Here is a 22,500-nt window from a genome sequence, read left to right as displayed (position 1 = left end):
CTACGAAGACTTTTGTTCGCAGCAAACAGTACAATAGTGAGAAGGTTTCCAGCCACAACAAGCAAAGTGGTCAAAATGAACGCGCAACACCATGCAATGCCTTCTGCCTTGGAATGAACAATCATTTCGGAGCCAGAGGCGTTTTTTGAAGTAATATTAGCTCCCGATGTGATATTCATTTTTGTTTGACTCATCAAGCCTCGAAATCGCCAGTGTGGTCTGCTTTATATGTTTCAAGTAATTTATACTGAAAAAGCGCTATTGGCAGCTGGTCGACCTAAATGCACCTTCTCACCTAAATTATTGTTAAGTTATTCATGGAAATTGCTCCAAATTTCATTTATGGCGGATTTTTTGTCAAGTCCGAGATGATTTATATTTGGGCAACAGCCATTTACTCTGTTTTTAATGAAATTGGCATTGTTATTCAACATTTGACGCGTTCTATCGCGTGTGGCAGCCGCAGAGCCTCGCGTGATTGTTGTTTCGTCGATACAGCTTCACATTGCCTTTAAAACCATTTTAAACTCCTTACTTCTTCTTGTAGTTTTAAAGTAAACCTTTCCTTCACCTACTCTAAACTATCAAAAAGGCGGAAACAATGTCATTTCATAATGCGTTTTTATTTGCAAAATATGATCGAAATTTATTATTTTCTGTTAGGGCAATTTCAGAAGGACTTAAAAACTTGCCATAAGCTGCAGTATACCCAATACATTCTTGACTACGATCTAAAAACTGGTGAATAAATATTGTCTTTCTGATTAACGTTTTACTTAAGTGGTCGTTGGAAAAAATTGAGACGTGGGTTTGGTTTCAATAGTCGTGTCGCAGTTCGTGATTACGTTTACGCGATGTCTCGATAAATGTCCCAGATAGCGAGATTTGTCAGAAACGTGATTGCCAAGTGCGATTCTCATCAATGGACTAAGTTCAGTTTTTCTTTATCTGTATCAATGTGGTCTGTGAAATCCCTTGACACTCTCCCATACGCTTCAAGCTGCGACAGATTTCTCGACCTTGACTTGTCCGTTTTAAACTTCAGTAGACACACTCTAATAAATTGAAGTGAAAAAAAGAAAGGCTTTTTCATTAATCGCAGCCATGATGTCTAGTACACATACTGTGAAAGATGTGCTCTGGTGATTAATGATTAAAGATAAAGGCACATAAAGAAGGTTTGAATAAGTTAAGAGGCAAAGAGTCTTCGTTAACGATTCCCTGCGGCCATATTATTTCACAATCTAAAATATATAGAAAAAATAAATAAATACACTCTATTTTCTCAACCACTTCAGTTTCCTAAAAACTCAAAAGTATCAAAAATTACTTATTGAAAGTTTTAAGGAGAATGAAATGCTAGAAATTAGACGTTGTTTACAGAAGCAAAATATGCACTAAAGAACTTCCATTATTATCACTGTGTCGGGCATTGTGGCGCATTTTGCGGGCTAAAATGGAGAATTTGACGGGCTAAACTGTATTTTAGCCCGCTGAAATAAACCAATGAAAATTGTCAGTTTAGCAATTGTGCAATTAATTTCAACACTTAGAGATAAGCTTTATGGAACTTTCCTTTCATGTCTTCTACAATTTTTGAAAACTCAAATGGCAAGATTTTGTAATTTCTAACCAGGTTCGCTTGATGTATTGTGTATTTTCATTGAGGGAAAATAAAAGCCATTCAACTTGTAAACGCTCGCGTGATTGTTCAGACGGTTTTGTTGTCATTGTTTTCAATTTTTATCTTATCAATGCCCTTTAAAGTGATAATAATAGTAACAGAGTTTGTGTTCTTGGGCATAAATATGTTTTGGGCCCTTCTCAGAGTTAAAAAAAAAAATGAATCTGAGTCCGGCCCAAAATAAATTTATGCCCGCTCTGGCACGGTTCACGAATGGGAAAAATAGCGAATCGCAGATCACGGAAATTAAAATTTCATTTTCCCGAATCAAGAAAATAAGCAAGTAAAGTTTTCTTTTTAATAACCCGCTCTTAGGCTAGAAAGAGAGAGTAAAGAAAGCAAAATCGTAAAAGGCTATGTTAAGGCTTCATATTACAAATCCCAAATCCAAATCACTCTCGATAGGTAGTGCCATAATTATACAGAGGTCACATTCGGATGTTTTTAGTCTTAATGAATCTCCCTGAGGACACGCGTCTCAAAATCACGTAGAACAGAGTGGTCAAATCACGAATATCGGTTAATAATTCTAGTTCTTCACGGGTCACGAAAAAACTTCAAGTGGCGGATCACGAAGGCTAATTTCCTAAATTCACGTTTCCCGAAAAATAAAATCAGCTAATCACGTATCGCCAGAGTTCCCCTGTACGACCCTCTCATTGTGTTCTGTATATTTTCGAACATTACAAAACAAGTTATTAGCCAACCAAGCTCTTGCTTATTATTTGGTTCACAATTAATTGAGGCCACTACATACTCATTTAAGCAAAAAATTAACGTTAGTAAAGACGACTTCATGTACTTAGGATTAATTAGCAAACGTTACATAAAAACATTCAGGTAAAAAGTTTCGCGCGAATGGAATCCGCTTGCGTGTTCAGTTTCGGTCTTTTGTTCTTAATAAACAGCATTGTTATGTATATCTACGTAATCATGTAATGGTAATAGGACTGAGTGGAGTCCAGTTCGGTCTGTAATCATACGCGTGATAACAAACTGGGACGACCGCGCAGCGGGAGTTTGATTTGTTTATCACGAGTATGATTACAGACCGAATCGCACGACACGAAGTCTCATTTCCAATTAATCAAAAAAAAAAAAATGACAATTTCCGAGAAAAGAAGTATAGCTAAGTTATGAAAGGAAGGAAATATTTGCATTAAAAGACTGACAAAGGAGGCGTAAATTACTGGTAATTGAAACCAAGGTTGCGATTGGTTGATTTAAACTACAACTTTGAACTTGATTGGCTTGTTGAACTGTCCGATAACAAACTGTCCGATAACAACTTGGCAAGTGAGTTAGTGGAAAAAAGCAGTTTTTTTAAAACCAATCGCAATCGAGGAAATTGTAATTGTTATGATTAAACGGGTTAGAAACGACCAAACCAATTCTTATCGTCTTGTTATGTCATTATTGAATTGAGGCAACTACATACTCGTTTTTCGTTTTGGTAAATATATCTTCGTAATATCAGTCACATAACGAGTTATGTCCAATGTTTCAAGAACTAAGCGAGTACATGTATGTAATTGCCTCAATTTAATTATCATGTAGCAAAACCATAAACGTTTGGTCATTTATATCACTTATATATAAGTTTCTCCGGTGTCGTGTGAACGTGCGTGGCCTGAATTGCAAGGTATAAATTAGGCGGTACTTACAGATTTAGCAGTGAGCCAAGTGGAATGGTTTTTTCTCATCTTGTTGTTCTGAATATTCTTCAATTCAGTTTGATATTGAGACCACCGCTGCTGAAGTCTCAGTTGTCTGTTCTCTTGACTGAGAAGTCCTCATGAAAGAAAAAAAGGAAGAGTATAGAAATTAAAAAACAGCGATTTACAATGAAATATGAACTTTGACATTGTGATAAAATTCCCTTGATGTTCTTTCCAACCAGTCTACAGTACAGCTTAAAGGAGCTCAATCACGCTATTTTGAGTTATTTTGCCCACGTACATAATTATCATTAAACTGAAGGAAACCTGAAAATAGTAGTTAACTAAGATAGAAAAACATCAAAGAAATAATAATAAACCACAAAGGAACAAGGCTGGTTAAGGAGGGAGAAGATTAACACAGATTACACCAGACGAACTTGAAAAACTTAGACTAAACTTTTTAAGATGCACAAACCGTGACGTAGCTCCTTTAGAAATAATGCAAGCTCAGAATGTGGCGCAATAAGTTTTTGCGCCCGGAAGAACACTCAAGTCGGCGCGAGAAGTGAAAATGTGGTTAATCCGCAAGAACCTTTCTAAACGCAAGACGTTGAAACTCTAACCGCAAGAAGTCAGGATATTAACGCAGGCCGCAACAAGCAAGAAGTTACGAGGTCCAGCCCCTGAAAGTGTTCACTAGTTTTCTGTATCTGATCCGGCAATGAATTGCTGACAAACTGAAAGACGCCTTCAATTTAAGGATGATGAGGCCGAAGACCGAATCAACTATCGCCTCATAGAAATCGAGAGCGAATAATCTTATTATTTAAGTAGAATTCTACTAATAAGTAATAGTAATTGGACCGTCTACAATTCAGAGAGTAATCGGGTGAGTAATTTTAAAATCGGACCAACGCTCAGTGGTAGGCCCATTTGAAAAGCACAATATTATTAGTCCGTGAATTGTGCGACACAAGATCCAATTTCTAATTAATCGTACCCAACGATTAACCAACGATTTCCAGATCAAAAAGTCAAAAGGTAAGTAGCCAGACGATTCAGAGGTCAGCGCACTACTTGTTAAACAAGTTATTTTTACCTGTCTTGTATGAGGGAATGCAGTCTGGCATCAATGGTGTTGGTTGGCTTGTGCGGTGACGAGTCAGCGGTTACCTCTTCTTTCCAGTATTTTTTAAGTGTTGGAAAGTGTTGCAGAGGATATGAAAATGGCACGGCTGTCTGAAAAACAAACAGCAATGATATTTTCTACAGTGTACACGGATAAAACGAATGCTGAGATAACATTACAATGAAAATTATAAATCTATAGCATTTCATATAACTCTACAACGTAAAATATTTGCAATGAAGCGGTTGATCTACATAGTCTACAGTATGCTAGAGCTTTCCATAGCATGAAGCGATTAAAAGTTTTTCTCCGCTAATCCGCCTGTTTTGTAAGCTATCTAAGAAATAACCAAACAATTCCATGTTGTTATCTCGAATCGGTGTACAAATAAAAAACAATTCCCACTTTGGTAGACAGTCATTATGAATCAGATCTGTATCAAGTAGCAAAGTCTCACCAGTAAACGGTTCTCCTTGATCCTTTCAGAAGACTTGTAATAGTGCACTTACCTCGATGCCCAGGTCATCATGATTTTCTTCATCCATCTGAGCGCCAATCAATATCAAGACCTTCCCATCAGCGCAGATGCAAGGCGACTGACATGAGAGCAGGAAAGGCACAGGCAGCCCAACATGGCAAATTGCTGTGCAACTGTTCACATCATACAGGGTTATTCTTGTACTCTTTGTCACGGCAACAATCTGAAAAAAGGAACAAGTGGAGAAATTCCGACAATACATGCTTTGAACTGCTCTGGCTGAGCATCAGCCGATACTTTGCTAGCAGTCCATCGCTAGCAACCCATTCCCCTTGGGACATTCACTTGCATCTGCTCTTTTCCCCAGAATAACCGGATGAGCAAATAGCTTTATTATTTCATCCTCCCACATGATTCAATTGATTCCGGAACGGTTTTAGTTACATGTATTGATAAATCAATGAGCATATTTGGGTGTTCACTACAGTCCTCGCCACGATGGCTAACTCCCGGATTCTACTGCTACACAATCTCTCTAGATGCAAAGGTTATACAGGCATCCGTAAGAGGTGTCAAAATATGCAAACAGTGAGATATAGAAGTCACTTTCTTCTCGTTTTATTGCTGTGTGTTTTGTACGTATTTATTATTATGGAATTTCAGCGGGTTTTTCCTGGATGTAGCTTTCATGGGATCTATCGACTACATGATTCATAGACTTTCTCGTTCAAAACCTTCCACCTTCCATGACGGTATCCAGCGTTTTCACGTGACGTCATCAAATTCTTAAATCCAAACTAAAGGGCCCCTAAAGTTTTTATCCTCATCAGGCATAAGAGATACTTAAGTTATATCTGTTTACAACTTTCCAGCTCAATAGCGCCTTTCGTTTGGAAACCAGCGCATTTTGAATTTCGAAGTTATGGCGGTGCTTGACATAAAGCTACGATCGCGTTAGTCGAAAACTATGTATTTTTCTCGTGATTTTTAGCCATTTAAGACGTTGTCGTATTTGGAAAAGTGCTTATTTAAATTTTTACATGTTCACTGCAGTTAATCATTGTCCCAGACAACCAAAGTAAGTTCCAGATGTTAACACTATTTTCCGGCTGCCATATTGGTGTACCACAGAGGAACGCCAACATCGCGGCTCCATACTAGGCGCTGTAAATTTGCGCGGAACATTTCGACGAATATCTCAACTTTGGGACAACGAACACACCTTAAACTTGGAGAAGTGTCTTCTTTATTTATCTTCTGTAATATCACAATTTCTTGACCTTATCCACTGAACGGTTTTTGATATTATTTTGATTGCGTGACAATGAAAACGCTCTATAGCTTGGGCAAAATTTTCACCCTTTACAACCAAAGATAAATAAGCACCTGAGGCGTATCAAAATCTTAAAAATAAGCTGTGGAAAATTCCTAAAATATCGACCACATCTTCATTTCTTCCCGCTCGAAACTAGTCTTCTGAGAGACTTTGTTTTGTGCTCAGTAAATGACTATTTATTATCATTGACAAGTAGTAAAGGTAGCGTTGAGGTTTGTTTCTTACCACTTGTGGTGTTTGGCACATTGTGACAACCTTAGTGATCACTTCAGTATCAAGGGCTGATCTAAAGTTAAATACAGGTAGTTTTAACTTCATAGAATTAACATAATGACATCTCATTTCTTGAGGTAAATTTGTTTTCTTAATGCAACCCTGGTCAGTACTTCTATGACACTTCATGTCGTGGTACGCAAAACCTCATTTTGGCTAGCACATGTCTAGCAATAATTGGTATCACCCAACCAGTGGACAAATGCAAATCCTGCATTTTAATTGGCTACGCTACTAGAGGACTATCAGTAATAGTCCTCGAGTAGCGAAATTGGCGCAATCGAGCGTGACGCTTTCTTTCGTTTTATTCCCAAATAAATATTTCTTCACCTTGCATTTGCTAACTTTATTATTGCCTTTTCTGTCCGACTAGTTGGGTGATACTAAATAATTAGACCCTTCGCCCACAAGGGCTACAGGTCAATAGCCCATTCGCCTTCGCGTCATGGGCTATTGACCCGTAACCCCTGTGGGCTACGGGTCTAATTGTTAAATAGCATTCAATGAAAGCTAGGAAGTGTTATCACAGAATTTACAGGTTATTAATTTTTGAGTTTTATTCCCCTCTGTCAAGCAGCGTTCATTTTAATGAAAACTGCTGGGCAGAAGTCAGCTCCACCTTGCATAATGGGAAGCACGGAAGAGATGGTGCATAATTTTACAGATCTATTGCGCTGGTGGCGTCCAAACAGTATTGATCCTTCAAGAGACATTCGCCAAAGACACACTCCACTGATAGCGTTAAAAGCTAATGGTTAAATACAGGTAGCCAACGTTGTTGTTAAAGATCATTTAAGCTCTTCTTCACTTCCCACTCAAGATCCCAGAAACAGAAAAACATTTTTAGCTAAAGTAGGTCACTCCAAAAAACGTATATTTTTTGTCAACGCTAATAAAAACCTCGCACTAAGTTTAACAACTCACCGAAGTTTCAGCCTCTAAAGTGCTGGTTTTCCTTATGAAATTCGCCTCCAAAGAAGTCCAAAATTCGACATCGTTGCCGCCATTTTGAACAGTACTCAGTAGCCAGGCCACGTTTTCGTGAGGTCATTCCGTCCAAGAGATTTTGTCCAAATGGCTTCCTAAGAGCCTTTTAACTATCCTTCTGGGTTATGCCTGTTCTTACGCCGTAAAATTTTGATCCGAACAAGTTCCAAACTCCCAAAATGATAGCAGTGAAGGTAGTGAAGTGGATAATAACTTGGAAAAATAAATTTTGATGGCCTTGTGAAGGATGCAAAATCAGTTGCAGGTTTTTCTCCTTCCCGCCAATTTCGAGTCGGACGGAATGATGTCAAATAAACACGGCATGGCTGCCGAGTACAGTTGAAAATGGCGGTAGCCGAACTCTATTCTGTCGAGACGAATTTCTTTAGGATAGCGGGCACTTCAGAGGCTGAAATTTCAGTGAATAAAAAAGCTGGATGTTTACTTGTTATAGGTGAAGACAAAAAAAGTAAGTTTTTTGAATCAATCAATCAATATATTTAACGTGGTCGGTACGCTTAGCTAAAAAGCTAGTACGCCACGAAAAAAAAACGAAAAAAGGAAATTATAAGAGCCTTATGAAGGTATATAAATTTAAATAAATTAAGATTAAGAACTAGCTAATATTAAAATATAAGTGAGTAGAGTGACCTTCTTCTTTAATTGTTTCTTTCGATCGCAAACAGCAAGATCTATTCAACATCAAATTGAAACTACCAAAATCAACCCTTTGAAGTTACCTGTCAACAAGAGGTTTTGCTGGAAGCGACTGAGCAACTCCACATTGCAGAAGACAAAATGTTCCGTCATCGCAACTCACGATCAAGTTTGTAAGAGATGATGACACTGACGTTAATGATCCATTAGCTTCTGTGTTGACAAGAACAACAGCACTGGACAAGAAGCAAAGGTCAAGTATTTGTCCTTTGTCGGCCACAGGGTAGACCCTTAGAAGAGTACCTATATGTAGAAGAAAAAAATAGTATAAATCTATGATGTTTGCGTCAGAAACACCTTAGTTATCACAGAGTCAGATACTACAAATACTAGCAATTCATTACCTCTGAAATCTGCAGGGAGCATTGTGTAAGCCAAAACTATCTACCCGAGGATTCGACAAGTGCGGCGTACCTAGAATAGTAACCTTCATCAATAAATTGAAGTGCGTATTTTCTGGTGCGTATCCATAAATGAAGCACTGTTGCATCGAATACACGACAATTACAAGTACTTGGTTAATTCATGACTCACCTCTATAGACATCCCACACATCGACTGTTCCTATTTTTAGACCCATGGCTATGAAAGAGCCACACTCACTAACTGCGCTAATGATTATCTTGTCCGAGTGAGGCCACACTATGTCTGGCTTATGCTCCAGATCTGAAGAAGAAACAAAGCAAACCTGCGCTGAACTATAATTTTGCCTTTCGACTTTCAAGCAATTCGTTCAGTTGCTGTGATCAACAAGGTCTAGTGACCATCATTAAGCGCCTTTAGTGAAAATTTGTACTATTACACACTGTCACTATTGCTATGCTCCAGACTTTATGACATAGGTTAAGTAGAATATTGTCAATTTTCTATTGTTTGCTACGCCTGCATAATCTCTACACCTGTAGGTATAATCATTAAATCCAGAATTTTCTATTACAGAACAATATATCCAAATTGCAGCGAGCAGGTTTTAAATTGTTTACCCGTTTATAAATCATTGTCATAGAATTTTCATAGAATTTTCAAAATGCAAGTAGAACAACACGTACAAGTAAGTCATTTTTACTGCAGAGCATTTTACATCAGATAAAAATATACAATGTCAGTTCATGTGTAGTGAATTAGACTTCACATATTTTCCTTTTATATGTATACTTTCTTCGACTACGGCCAAAAACACATTGAGATGTGTTAGAAAAAGTTGACATTTTTGTTAAAATGTTTTGATTAATTCCATACCTTTTGCAGTCTTGAGAAGTGAATAAATAAATAGCTGAGTTCCTCCAGACCACCATACTGACAAGGAGTTGACCTTACTTGAACAAAACAATAAATGCCTTAATGCGCATACACTGCACACTTTAGTAGCTGAAAAATACTACTTAGAACAACTTGTGCGGGCCTAATTTCATGGCAAAATTCTTGTAAAGTGTTACAATATGGACACAATAGATTGTTTATTGACATTGATATGATTCACGTGACATTTGATCATAGTATGATTGGCATCACTTATATATTCAATACTCTCGATAGCTCACAGAACGTGTAAGATCACGAAAGTAAGAGACTTGATTAAAAGCACTTTCGATTGACTCCTGAAGAGCCGTTTGTACGTCTCCTGATAATGGGCCAAACCGAACGTGTTACATACAGGGTCCTATAGTATCGTAAAGCTGGAGTATCTTAAATAGAAGGGAACTTACTAGCTTACTATAAGAACCCTGTCACGTCCTAGATGCTTTGTTGTTTTGTCGGTGGCTGGTAGCACAGGACTACCGCAAAACGTAAAAGTTTTTTACAATCCTAATCAAAATCCTTTAGGATGTTACTTAAAGATCTTAGATAGAATCATACAGGTTTCAGTAAAGATCCTTCACTTGAGTCCCCGTGAAGATCCTTCTTATACATCCCTGCTAAGATCTTTTAAGAAAAACTCGCTAAGATCTTCAGGGATCTGTAATAGGACTTGAAGGATCCTGTAGGATCTTCTAATAGTTTTGCAGAATCTTTGCAAAGAATTTTAAGATCCCCAAATAAATTATCCTTTACAACCCTACAACTTTATCAAGATTTAAACACACAATCTGATTGGCTACACTTGGTAGTCTAACAGTGGATAGATGTCTGGCAGCAGGAGCTTGTCAAGTGTTGATGATGGCTTCAACTGTGTGTTTCCCTGGAAAATCTGATCTAAATAAAACCAATCTATTTCTTTCCTGATTTGAACAGTTGGTTGATGGGCTATGCTACAAGGAGACTCTAACTTTGATAGTTTGTTCTAGGCTTTGCCCCTCATCAAATGTGAGACAATAGTTAACAATTAGACCCATAGGCCTTGCGGGCTACGGGTCAATAGCCCATGAGGCGAAGCCGAATGGGCTATTGACCCGTGGCCCTTGAGGGCGAAGGGTCTAATTGTTTTAGTATCACCCAACTAGTCGGACAGAAAAGGTAATAATAAAGTTAGCAAATGCAAGTTGAAGAAATATTTATTTGGGAATAAAACGAAAGAAAGCGTCACGCTCGATGGCGCCAATTTCGCTACTCGATGACTATTACTAATAGTCCCCTAGTAGCGTAGCCAATCAAAATGCAGGATTTGCATTAGTCCACTAGTTGGGTGATACTAAAAACATTTAGTAAAAGCTCTTCATGTCGCTGTTATGTTAATAATTACCAGCTTGAAGGTAAGTCTGAGATGGATGGGGCTTCAGAATGGAGGTGACATTCATGCACCAGGGGAACAAAACCCGGTAGAGAGGCCAAGGGCTCTTGCTGTTATTGTTACTGCCTCACTGAGCCTAACAGGCTGATTCCACTTACCAGGTGCAGACTCCAATCCTGATGGAACCAACCTCCCAGGTGTTAAGAAATGTATTTTAGGAAAGCTGTAATAGAAGTAGAATGCACAAATTAAATATACAGTAACTACCCGCGGCGTTAACATCTAAGACTGCTTGAAACTTCAAAGAATGAGGATAATGGAAGAATTATTAATCGTGGTACATGTATGTATGTAGCATTACCCCATGATGCCTTCTGTCATGAGATTTCCTGATATCATGTGAGGAGAATTCAAGGGACTGAAGTGGCTAGTAACCTTGTCAGATCCTCGTCATTTTTATTCAGATACTGCAGTTCGTTCTTGTGAAGCTGACGGAATGTTTTATCGCAGCTGTCAAAAAACTGCGACATCAACACTTGACTAGAACCAATGCCAATGACATTTCCCTCTGAATCAGTGGCTTTTAAAGCTGCAGAGCAGTTAGTGGCTACACAAGGGCCAACTGGAGCAGGGGGTCACACACGTAGTACTGCTGTAGACTTAGTGAACGAGACTGCTGAGAGGCCAGGCTGGTTCTGACCAGCCAGCTGAGCAGAGCTTGGTCTTGAACATGGTGGAGACTAACAGAAAACATAGAATACATTAGCACTGATTGAAAGGCTTGGCTGGTTACAGTGTACAAGTAAGTTCTTATCAGGTTATTGTGGACTGTCACGACTGTCTTGAGGCTCAGGTGGTTTGCCAGGTGGGTGCTTAGTCAGGTTTAGTCTAGTCTGTTCATCAACAAAGGATGCAGTTTTGAACAAAATTCTTACATTTTCAGATAGATCTCCGAAAAAATATTATCATAGCACTCAAGCAGAAAACTTATGCTTAGTTGTTACTACTCCATACTAGATCACCAAGCTACTTTTTGTATGATTTTTGTAACTAACAAACTTTCACATAATTTGCAGAATGTAACTTACAGTTCCAGTAGCTGGATCTTGCTCTTCAGAGGATTTTAGAAGCTGGTCTGGTACAGCTGCGGAATCGTCCAGATCTTGAGAGTTGCAACAGTACAAATACGTTGAGCGCAAAGTGAACTGATCAACGTGACACGAGCGTGGGACAAAGAAAAAACCTCAGTCCCCGACAGGAATCGAACCCATGACTTCCCAAACACCGGGTGGGCGCTCTATCCACCAGGCAGGCGCTCTATGGATAGAGCACCCTCCCAGTGTTTGGGAGGTCAAGGGTTCGATTCCTGTCAGGGACTCAGATTTTTTCTTTGTCCCACGCTCATGTCATGTTGATCAGTTCACTTTTCACATTTCCTTACCGAACTTAAAATTCACCATCTTTATTTACTTAAGTTAAGTGCACTTTTAGCAACACCATGAACAGGAATTTGTTTAAAAATGAGCTCACTGGTGCTGTTGTTTCAACCATTGTAGGTTTCCTAGAACGAGCTCCCACAGTGGCCACTGTGGTTTCTACCTCCTTCACCCAAGCATCTTTAGCAACTTTGTAGATTTCCAACCAACTTTCCTTTATCGGTACTGAATTACAAGTGAATGAAATTGTAAGTCAGAATAAACATGATGTCTTTCTTTGTTCCACACTCGTGACAACAGAAATTCCATCTTTCTCATTGTCTGTCTTATAACCATGCCATAATGCGGTAAAATTTCACGATCGCCAGAAGACAATTAAGACGAGACAATCATTAATATTACGAGACATAGAGTAACCAGATGGCATCTGTTTCAACTCACTTAAAAAAAGCCTGTGTTCAAAATTGAAATATTATTGAGTCCATTTTCAGCCACATGTATGTTAATATCATTCTGTTATAATTTCTCCCTCCATATTTTACATTGTCCCTGATACTTAAGAACAAATGGAGCAAAAGTTATTTTCGTGGGCGTGACACAACGCACCCTTAATTACGCGTTTTGAGTTTTCTGCAACTCGTTTTCCCATCGAGTTTAAAGCTTTTCCCCTAGAATAAACAAGACGCAAAGACAGTTTTTCATCACAGTGAAGTATCCTGTGTAATTTCCACTTCTAAGGACGTTCGTCGATGACTATGACTCGGCATTCGTAGCGTTTTCAGCCGTGTATCCGAGGTTAAACTGGAATTGTGTCTACATCTTCCTTCAGCATTTTTGATATTGGCCGCCAGTTTTCTCTTAAAACAGAAAATAGCCATTGCCCGTCTAAACTCGGGAATTCTTAATCCATACACAACTGGATTGAGAAAAGAGTTCGAATAATTCAGAAGGGGTACTGCGTAATAAAAATTACCTGCAGGAGTTGTGACCTCAAAAATAACTTCTAAAGAATCCATGATAATTAAGGGCAGCCACGAGAAACGCGAGAACAGATACAAACAACAAGGTTTTTGTTAAACGTCTGTTTCGTGCTGCCCGGTTCTGTGCTTGGAAAGTAAGTTCTGCGTTTTGAAACTTTCTCCAAATACTGATGTTACAACCACAAATAACGAATGCTACTATCAAACCGAGAGACATCCAAGCATAATTCTCATATTCCGGAGAAGTTAAGTGACCCAGTGTTATTTCAAATGCAGTCACAAGAATTGTAAGTATCCAAGACATCGAAATAATGGCGCAGTAGTTTTTCGTTGACGGTGATCGCTTATATCTGTGTGGCGACGCTATAGCGTAAAATCTCTCACCAGAAATCATCGCTGCGGAAATCAACGAAGCATGCATAAAAAACGTATCGACCAGATCATGGGCGTAATCCAAAGATGAAGACATGCGTCCCGTCCACAGCTGAAAATTGTACTCTCCGATGAAGAAGATGTAGCCAGGCATTGATAGTGTTCCTAGCATCAGGTTAGCAAACGCCATATTGTTGACAAGAAATAAACTTTTTCTACGAAGACTTTTGTTTGCAGCAAACAGTACAAATAGTGAGGTTTCCAGCCACAACAAGCAAAGTCGTCAAAATGAACGCGCTACACCATGCAATGCCTTCTGCCTTGGAATGAACATGTTTTTTGGAGCCAGGGGCGTTGTTTGAAGTAATATTAGCTCCCGATGTGATATTCATTTTTGTTTGACTCATCAAGCCTCGAAATCGCCAATGTGGTCTGCTTTATGTGTTTCAAGTAATTTATACTGAAAAAGCGCTATTGGCAGCTGGTCGACCTAAATGCACCTTCTCACCTAAATTATAGTTAAGTTATTCATGGCAATTGCTCCAAATTTCATTTATGGCGGATTTTTTGTCAAGTCCGAGATGATTTATTCTTGGGCAACAGCCATTTACTCTGTTTTGAATGAAATTGGCATTGTTATTCAACATTTGACGCGTTCTATCGCGTGCGGCAGCCGCAGAGCCTCGCGTGATTGTTGTTTCGTCGATACAGCTTCACATTGCCTTTAAAACCATTTTAAACTCCTTACTTCTTATTGTAGTTTTAAAGTAAATCTTCCCTTCACCTGCTCTAAACTATTCGGAAACAATGTCATTTCCTAATGCGTTTTTACTTGCAAAATATGATCGAAATTTATTATTTTCTGCTAGGGCAATTTTAGAAGGACTTAAAAACTTGCCATAAGCTGCAGTATACCCAATAAATTCTTGACTACGATCTAAAAACTTGTGAATAAAAATTGTCTCTCTTGTTAACGTTTACTTAAGTAGTCGTGGAAAAAAATTGACACGTGGGTTTGGTTTCAATAGTCGTGTCGCAGTTCGTGATTACGTTTACGTGATGTCTCGATAAATGTCCCAGATAGGGAGATTTGTGAAAAACATGATTGTCAGGTGCTATTCTCATCAATGGACTAAAGTTCAGTTTTTCTTTATCTGTATCAATGTGGTCTGTGAAATCCCTTGACACTCTCCCATACGCTTCAAGCTGCGACAGACTTCTCGACTCAGACTTGTCCGTTTTAAACTCCAGTAGACACACTCTAATAAATTGAAGTGAAAAAAAGAAAGGTTTTTCATTAATTGCAGCCATAATGTCTAGTACACATACTGTGAAACAAATGCTCTGGTGATTAATGATTAAAGAGAAAAGGCAGATAAAGAAGTTTTGAATGGAAGGCAAAGAAAAAGCACGCTCAAGTCTTCGTTAACGATTCCCTGCGGTCATATTATTTTACAATGTAAAATATATAAAACAAATAAAAAAATATACTCTATTTTTCTCAACCACTTCAGTTTCCTAAAAACTTAAAAGTATCAAAAATTACTTATTGACAGTTTTAAGGAGAATGAAAAGCTAGAAATTAGACGTTATTTACAGAAGCAAAATATGCACTAAGAAATTGCCATTATTACTTTGTCGGGCATTGTCGCGCATTTTGCGGACTAAAATGGAGAATTTGGCGGGCTAAAAATTTTGGCCCGCTGATATAAACTAATGAAAAGTGTCAGTTTAGCAAATGTACAATTAATTTCAACACTTAGAGATAAGCTTTATGGAACTTTCCTTTCATGTCTTCTACAATTTTTGAAAACTCAAATGGCAAGATTTTGTAATTTCTAACCAGGTTCCCTTGATGTATTCTGTATTTTCATTGAGGGAAAAGAAAAGCCATTCAACTTGTAAACGCTCGCGTGATTGTTCAGACGGTTTCGTTGTCATTTTTTTCAGTTTTTATCTTCTCAATGCCCTTTAAAGTGATAATAATAGTAACAGAGTTTGTGTTCTTGGGCATAAATATGTTTTGGGCCCTTCTCAGGGTTAAAAAAAAAAAAAAAATGAATGTGAGTCGGGCCCAAAATATATTTATGCCCGCGAATATAAACTCTATTGCTTTATTAAAACAATATAAATAAAGCAAAAGTAGAATTTCTGGAGAAAATAACTGATCCCTTCACGAAAGATAAGCAATGACGAAAACGTCTGTCGTTTTGTTACGTGTATATAAACCTATAAGCGAGTAGACATTCGCATTTCATTTGTTCATGTATATTTACTAACATAACGTAACATCCCGTCCCGTCACGTCACAGCACGTCACGTAAGATGACGTAAGAAGTTATTAGCCTCCAAGCTCTTGCATATTCTTTTGTTATATGAGAATAAATTTAAATTTACTCGCTTATTGTTTTGTTACGTGTATATATCAACCTATAAGCGAGTAGACATTCGCATTTCGTTGGAGGGTCGTACAATAGGGGGGGGGGGGGGGGGTGGGGTTTCTGGCTCTGGCACGGTTCACGAATGGGAAAAATAGCGAATCACAGATCACGGAAATTAAACTTTCATTTTCCCGAATCACGAAAATAAGCAAGTAAGGTTTTCTTTTTAATAACCTGCTCTTAGGCTAGAAAGAGAGTTTAAAGAAAGCAAAATCGTAAAAGGCTATGTTAAGGCTTCATATTACAAACCCAAATCAAAATCACTCTCGATAGGAAGTACGATGATTATACAGAGATCACATTCGGATGTTTTCAGTCTTAATGATCTTTCGGAGGACTCGTGTCTCAAAATCACTTAGAACAGAGTGGTGAAATCACGAATACCGGTTAATAATTCAAGTTCTTCACGGGTCACAAAAAACCTTCAAGTGGCGGATCACGAAGGCTAATTTCCTAAATTCACGTTTCACGAAAAATAAAATCAGCTAATCACGTATCACGAGAGTACCCCTGTACGACCCTCTCGTTGCGTTCTGCATATTTTCGTATATATTACAAAACAAGTTATTAACCAACCAAGCTCTTGCTTATTATTTGGTTGGTAATTAATTGAGGCAACTGCATACTCAATTAAGCAAACAATTAACGTTAGTAAAGAAGACTTCATGTCATCATTGTCAAATAAATAAATTAAAAATAACGGCAAGGCATATTTATAGTACTTAGGATGTGAAAAAATAAATTAGCAAACGTTACACCAAAACATTCAGGTAAAAAGTTTCGCGCGAATGGAATCCGCTTGCGTGTTCAGTTTTGGTCTTTTGTTCTTAATAAACAGCATTGTTATGTATATCTACGTAATCATGTAATGGTAACAGGACTGAATGGAGTCCAGTTCGGTCTGTAATCATACGAGTGATAACAAAATGGGACATCCGCGCAGCGGGAGTTTGATTTGTTTATCACCAGTATGATTACAGACCGAATTGGACGACACAAAGTCTTATTTCCAATTAATCAAAAAAAAAAAAATTACAATTTCCGAGAAAAGAAGTATAAGAAGTATAAGTTATGGAAGAAAGGAAAAATTTGCATTTAAAGACTGACAAAGGAGGCGTAAATTACTGGTGATTGAAACCAAGGTTGCGATTGGTTGATTTAAACTACAACTTTGAATTTGATTGGCTTGTTGAACTGTCCAATAACAAACTGTCCAATAACAAACTGTTCGATAACAAACTGTCCGATAACAAACTGTCCATTAACAAACTGTCCGATAACAACTTGGCAAGTGAATTGCCGCTTTTCATGTGACGTCATCATTTTCCAAAATAAGACATTACCAATTCTTCTGAAGTTTTAGTTTCACTAGATGTAAGACGCTTTAATAACTTGATGTTTTGCAGCGTTTAAGCTCGACTGGGTTCCTCATTTTGAAATAGGGTACGTTGGAATTTCCAAGTTTATGCGTTCTGTGACATTAAAATGGCGGCCCGATAAGGCTCTCGAATGGTCAAAAAGATGAGTTATTGCTCAAGTTTTTGCTAAATAAACAGTTGTTGCTCTAGAAAAAGTATTAATTTTAATGTGTCGGAGCTCTACAGTAATAACTTTTCGTTTCAATGGCAAAACTCAAAGGCAGATGTTTCTGTTAGTTTACGACCGCCATGTTTGTGTCCCTCCGAGGGGCACAAACATGGCGACTCCATACAAAGCTCTATAAATTTCTGTGAAACACTTCTCCGAATAGCGGGAGATTGAAAAACTGCACAGACCTAAATCTTGGCGAGGTTGTTTATATATCAATCATCTTTCATATCCCAGCTTCTTGACTTAATTTATTGAATGGTTATGATTTTTATTTTTGATGGCGTGACACTGCAAACCAGCCATTAGTGGAAAATAGGAGTTTTTTAAACCAATCACAATCGAGAAAATTGTAATTGTTATGATTAAACGGGTTATAAACGACCAAACCAATTCTTATCGTATTGTTATGTTATTATTAAATTGAGGCATCTACGTACATACTCCTTTATCGTTTTGGTAAATACTTCTTCGTAAGGTTCGTCACATAACGGGTTATGTCCAATGTTTCAAGAACTAAGCTAGTACATGTATGTAATTGAATCAATGTAATTACCATGTAGCAAAACTATAAACGTTTGGTCATTTATACCACTTATATGTGAGTTTCTCCGGTGTCGCGTGAACGTGCGGGACCTGAATTGAAGGTACAAATTAGGCGCTACTCACAAATTTAGCAGTGAGCCAAGTGGAGTGGTTTCTTCTCATCTTGTTGTTCTGAATATTCTTCAATTCAGTTTGATATTGAGACCACCTCTGCTGAAGTCTCAGCTGTCTGTTCTCTTGACTGAGAAGTCTTTATGAAAGAAAAAAAGGAAGAATATAGAAATTAAAAAACAGCGATTTACAATGAAATATGAACTTTGACATTGTGATGAAATTCCCTTAATGTTCTTTCCAAGCAGTCTACAGTACAGCTTAAAGGAGCTTAGTCACGCTATTTTGAGTTATTTTGGTCACGTACATAATTATCATTAAACTGAAGGAAACCTGAAAATAGTAGTTAACTAAGATAGAAAAACACCAAAGAGATAATAACAAACCATAAAGGAACAAGGATGGTTAAGGAGGGAGAAGATTAACATAGATTACACAAGATGAACTTGAAAAATTTAGGCTAAACTTTTCAAGATGCACAAACCGTGCCGTAGCTCCTTTGGAAATAATGCAAGCTCAAGATGTGGCCCAATATGCGCCGGAAGAACACTCAAGTCGGCGCAAGAAGTGAAAATGCTTTGTTTTGTGGTTATAGCGATTGTCAATCACACGCGACCTTCAGCGCAAAAACGTCTTGACAAAACCTAAGTTTTGGTGGATGTGGATCATCTCCGTCTCCTTGCCGACTGTATGCAAAATTTACCTGAAAAAAATTCTGAAACCCTGCAGCGGTCCACTCGTAAGTATTATCATTTTACTTTCACTATGAACGGCTAGCTCACGAAATGCATTGGCATTGACATCAGTAATCCGCAAGAACTTTTCTAAACGCGGGACGTTGAAAATTTAACCGCAAGAAGTCCCGAATCTAACCGCAGACTGCACAAGGGCAAGAGGTCACCGAGTTCAACCCCAGTAAGTTTTCACCATTTTTTTTCTTTTTCGTTTTAATCTGATCTAACAGTCAGTGTACAAACTGAAAGACGCCTTCAGAGTAAGAAAATGCCACGATGATGTTTACATTTCGTTTGATCCAAAACGTTACGATAATAATTAACAATTAGATTATGAGCTCCAGATTTCTATGAGGTAATAGTTGATGAGGCCGAAAGCCAAGTAAACCATCACCTCGTAGAAATAGAGAGCGAATAATCTAATTATTTTGGTAGAATTCTACTAATAAGTGATAGTAATTGGACCGACTACAATTCAGAGAGTAATCGGGCGAGTAATTTTAAAATCGTACCAACGTTCAGTGCTAGGCCCATTTGACGAGCACAATATTAGTCCGTTAATTGTACGACACGAGGTCCAATTTCTAATTAATGGTACCCAACGATTAACCAACGATTTCCAGATCAAAAAGTCAAAAGGTAAGTAGCCACACGATTCGGAGTTCAGCGCACTAACCATCGGGGAACTTCTCGTCCCACCAAATTGTTTTTCTTAATTAACAGTAACAAGTTACTTTACCTGTCTTGTATGAGGGAATGCAGCTTGGCATCAATGGTGTTGGTTGGTTTGTATGGTGAAGAATCAGCGGTTACCTCTTCTATCCAGTAATTTTTAAGTGTTGGAAAGTGTTGCAGAGGATATGAAAATGGCACGGCCGTCTGAAAAACAAACACCAATGCTATTCTCTACAGTCTACACACAAAACGAACGCTGATCTAACGTTACGGTGAAAAGTATAGATATAGTATTTCATTTAACTCTAGAACAAATAATATTTGCAACAAAGGGGTTGGCCTACACAGGGTCAAGTGCACAGTATGCCAAAGCTATGAGACTAAGAGTATTTCTCTTTCCCCCACCCATGCCCCGGCCGCAATTGGATGTTACTCCCAGCATTAAATCTTCTGGTGTTCATTGGGTAAGAGATATTCAAATGTTTTGTTCTGTTTTATTTCGCTCGCGCTCGCGCTCGTGTATCGCGTTTTGCGCTCTGCCACGTTAATCCGCTTGTTCTGCAGGCTATCTAAGAAATAAGGAAACATTCCTAGGAATTAAACATCAAAAAAAAAATGTTTAACTTGGTATCTCGAAACGGTGTTCAAGTACAAAGCCATTATGAATCAGGCGCCAGTTGTTCAGAGAATGCACAACACTATCTGGACCTGATAAATCACTATCTGGTGGATAGCGTGGTTTGATTTGCCAAACACCTATCCGCCGGATAGCGGTTTATCCGATGGATAGCGTTATTCACCCTTCAAACAACCGGTGCTTGATGTGTATCAAGTAGTAAAGTCTCAACAACGGTTCTCTTTGATCCTTTTACAAGATGTGACCAGACCTGTGATGGTGCACTTGCCCCGATGTCCAGGTCATCAGGATTTTCTTCATCAATCTGAGCCCCAATCAACATTAAGATCTTTCCATCAGCGTAGATGCATGGCGACTGAGATGAGAGCAGGAAAGGCACAGGCAGCCCAACATGGCAAATTGCTGTGCAACTGTTCACATCATACAGGGTTATTCTTCTACTCTTCGTCACGGCAACAATCTGAAAAAAAGAGAAACAAGTGGATAAATTTGGACAATGTCTGCTTTGGACTGCTTGGGCTGAGAATCAGCCGATACGTTGCTAGGAGTCCATCGCTTGCAACCCATTCCTCTTGGGACATTCACTTGCAACTGCTCTTTTCCCCAGAATAACCGGATGAGAAAATATTATTTGATCCTCCCACATGAATCAATCGATTCCGAAACGGTTTTAGTTATTGATAAACCAACGCGCACATTTCAGTGGTCACTGCAGTCTTCGGCACGATGGCTAACTTACGGATTCTACTGATACACAAACTCTCTCTAGATGCAAAAAGGTTATCCAGGCACCGGTAAGAGGTGTCAAAATGCGCAAGCAGTGAGATATAAAAGTCACTTTCTTCTCATTTTGTTGCTGTGTGTTTTGTCCATATTTACTATCAAAGAATTTCAGCGGGCTCGGTCTTCAGTGAGACCTGGATGTAGCTTTCATAAGATCGATCGACTACATGTATCACAGACTTTCTCGTTCAAAACCTTTCGCCTTCCATGACTGTATAGCTTGGGCACAATTTTCACGCTTTACAACCAAAGATTAATAAGCACCTGAGGCGTATTAAAATCTCAAAAATAAGCTGTGGAAAATTCCTAAAATATCAGCCACATTGCCATTTCTTCACGCTAGATACTAGTATTCTGAGAGACTTTGCTTTGTGCTCACTAAATGACCATGTATTATCAATGACAACTAGTAGAGGTAGTGTTTAGGGTTGTTTCTTACCACTTGTGGTGTTTGGCGCATTGTAATAACCTTAGTGATGACTTCAGTGTCAAGGGCTGATCTAAAAAACACGAGTTTAAATACAGGTAGTTTTTAACTTTATACAATTAACATAGTGACATCTCATTTCTTGAGGTAAGTTTGCTTTCTTAATACGACCCCGAAGCCCGTTTCTCGAAAGCCCCGGAAGCTATACGGGCCCGCAAAGCCATTTTTAGTTAACCTATATCTAGAACCAGAAAGGTGTATACGCCTGAAACTTCTTGTATGAAGGGAACTTCTGGTCATATTAAGAATATGTAAATAAAACAGCTCTGTAATCATAAGGTTTGAGATTTTGCTACGACTTTCCGGATGCGAAAACTTTTCGGGACCTTCGAGAAACGGGCCCCTGGTTAGTACTTCTATGACACTTCATGTCGCGGTGCGCAAAACCTAATTTTGGCCAGCACATGTCTAGCAATTCAATGAAAGCTAGGGAGTGTTATTAGATAATTTACAGGCTATTAATTTTTGAGTTTTATTCCCCTCTGTCAAGCAGCGTTCATTTTCATGAAAACTGCTGAACATAAGTCAGGTCACCATTGCATGATGGGAAAGCACGGGAGATGTGGTGCATAATTTTACAGATCTATTGCGCTGGTGGTGTCCAAAAAGTATTGATCCTTCATGAGACACTCGCCAAAAACACACTTCACTGGTAGCGTTAAAAGCTAATGGTTACATACAGACAGCCAACGTTGTTGTTACAGATCATTTAAGCTCTTCTTCACTTCCTACTCAAGATCCCAGAAACAGAAAAACATTTTTAGCTAAAGTACGTCAC

General features: G+C 38.4%; 2 protein-coding genes and 2 pseudogenes across 4 annotated transcripts in view; all 4 read right to left on the bottom strand.

Moving 5' to 3' along the window:
• LOC149107996 (adenosine receptor A3-like) overlaps positions 1–544 on the bottom strand; it is a 1,588-nt gene extending 1,044 nt beyond the window's left edge. The window contains exon 1 of the mRNA XM_089295747.1: positions 1–544. This exon is cut by the window's left edge and continues 1,044 nt beyond it. Within this exon, the coding sequence (XP_089151873.1) occupies positions 1–194 (194 nt within the window). The 5' untranslated portion in view covers positions 195–544.
• A 60-nt stretch (positions 545–604) lies between these two features.
• LOC110058972 (WD repeat-containing protein 93-like) lies at positions 605–12,393 on the bottom strand (annotated as a pseudogene). The gene is made up of 12 exons (XR_016209214.1): positions 12,375–12,393; positions 12,022–12,176; positions 11,369–11,673; positions 11,088–11,156; positions 9,505–9,581; positions 8,800–8,931; positions 8,289–8,508; positions 6,514–6,574; positions 4,984–5,175; positions 4,445–4,584; positions 3,349–3,466; positions 605–1,055 (listed from the first exon to the last, which is right to left on the bottom strand). The product of XR_016209214.1 is annotated as a WD repeat-containing protein 93-like (transcript).
• An 855-nt stretch (positions 12,394–13,248) lies between these two features.
• Positions 13,249–14,328, bottom strand: LOC149107995 (octopamine receptor beta-2R-like). Its single transcript, XM_089295749.1, has one exon. The coding sequence runs from the start codon at positions 13,909–13,911 to the stop codon at positions 13,360–13,362; it is 552 nt and encodes a 183-aa protein (XP_089151875.1). The 5' UTR covers positions 13,912–14,328; the 3' UTR covers positions 13,249–13,359.
• Positions 14,329–14,439: 111 nt separating this feature from the next.
• LOC149107994 (WD repeat-containing protein 93-like) overlaps positions 14,440–22,500 on the bottom strand; it is a 13,056-nt pseudogene continuing 4,995 nt past the window's right edge. Inside the window, exons 8-12 of the transcript XR_016209213.1 lie at positions 21,675–21,735; positions 20,721–20,912; positions 19,880–20,019; positions 18,419–18,545; positions 14,440–14,982 (exon numbers count right to left, since the gene is read on the bottom strand). The product of XR_016209213.1 is annotated as a WD repeat-containing protein 93-like (transcript). The remainder of the gene's footprint in view (positions 14,983–18,418; positions 18,546–19,879; positions 20,020–20,720; positions 20,913–21,674; positions 21,736–22,500) is intronic.

This window comes from Orbicella faveolata, unplaced genomic scaffold (genome assembly GCF_042242905.1).
Source record: "Orbicella faveolata isolate gen_17 unplaced genomic scaffold, um_ofav_v1 contig_26, whole genome shotgun sequence".
Taxonomy (NCBI): domain Eukaryota; kingdom Metazoa; phylum Cnidaria; class Anthozoa; order Scleractinia; family Merulinidae; genus Orbicella; species Orbicella faveolata.
The sequence above is the reverse complement of the archived record's forward strand: the minus strand, read 5'-3'. Positions and strand labels throughout refer to the sequence as shown.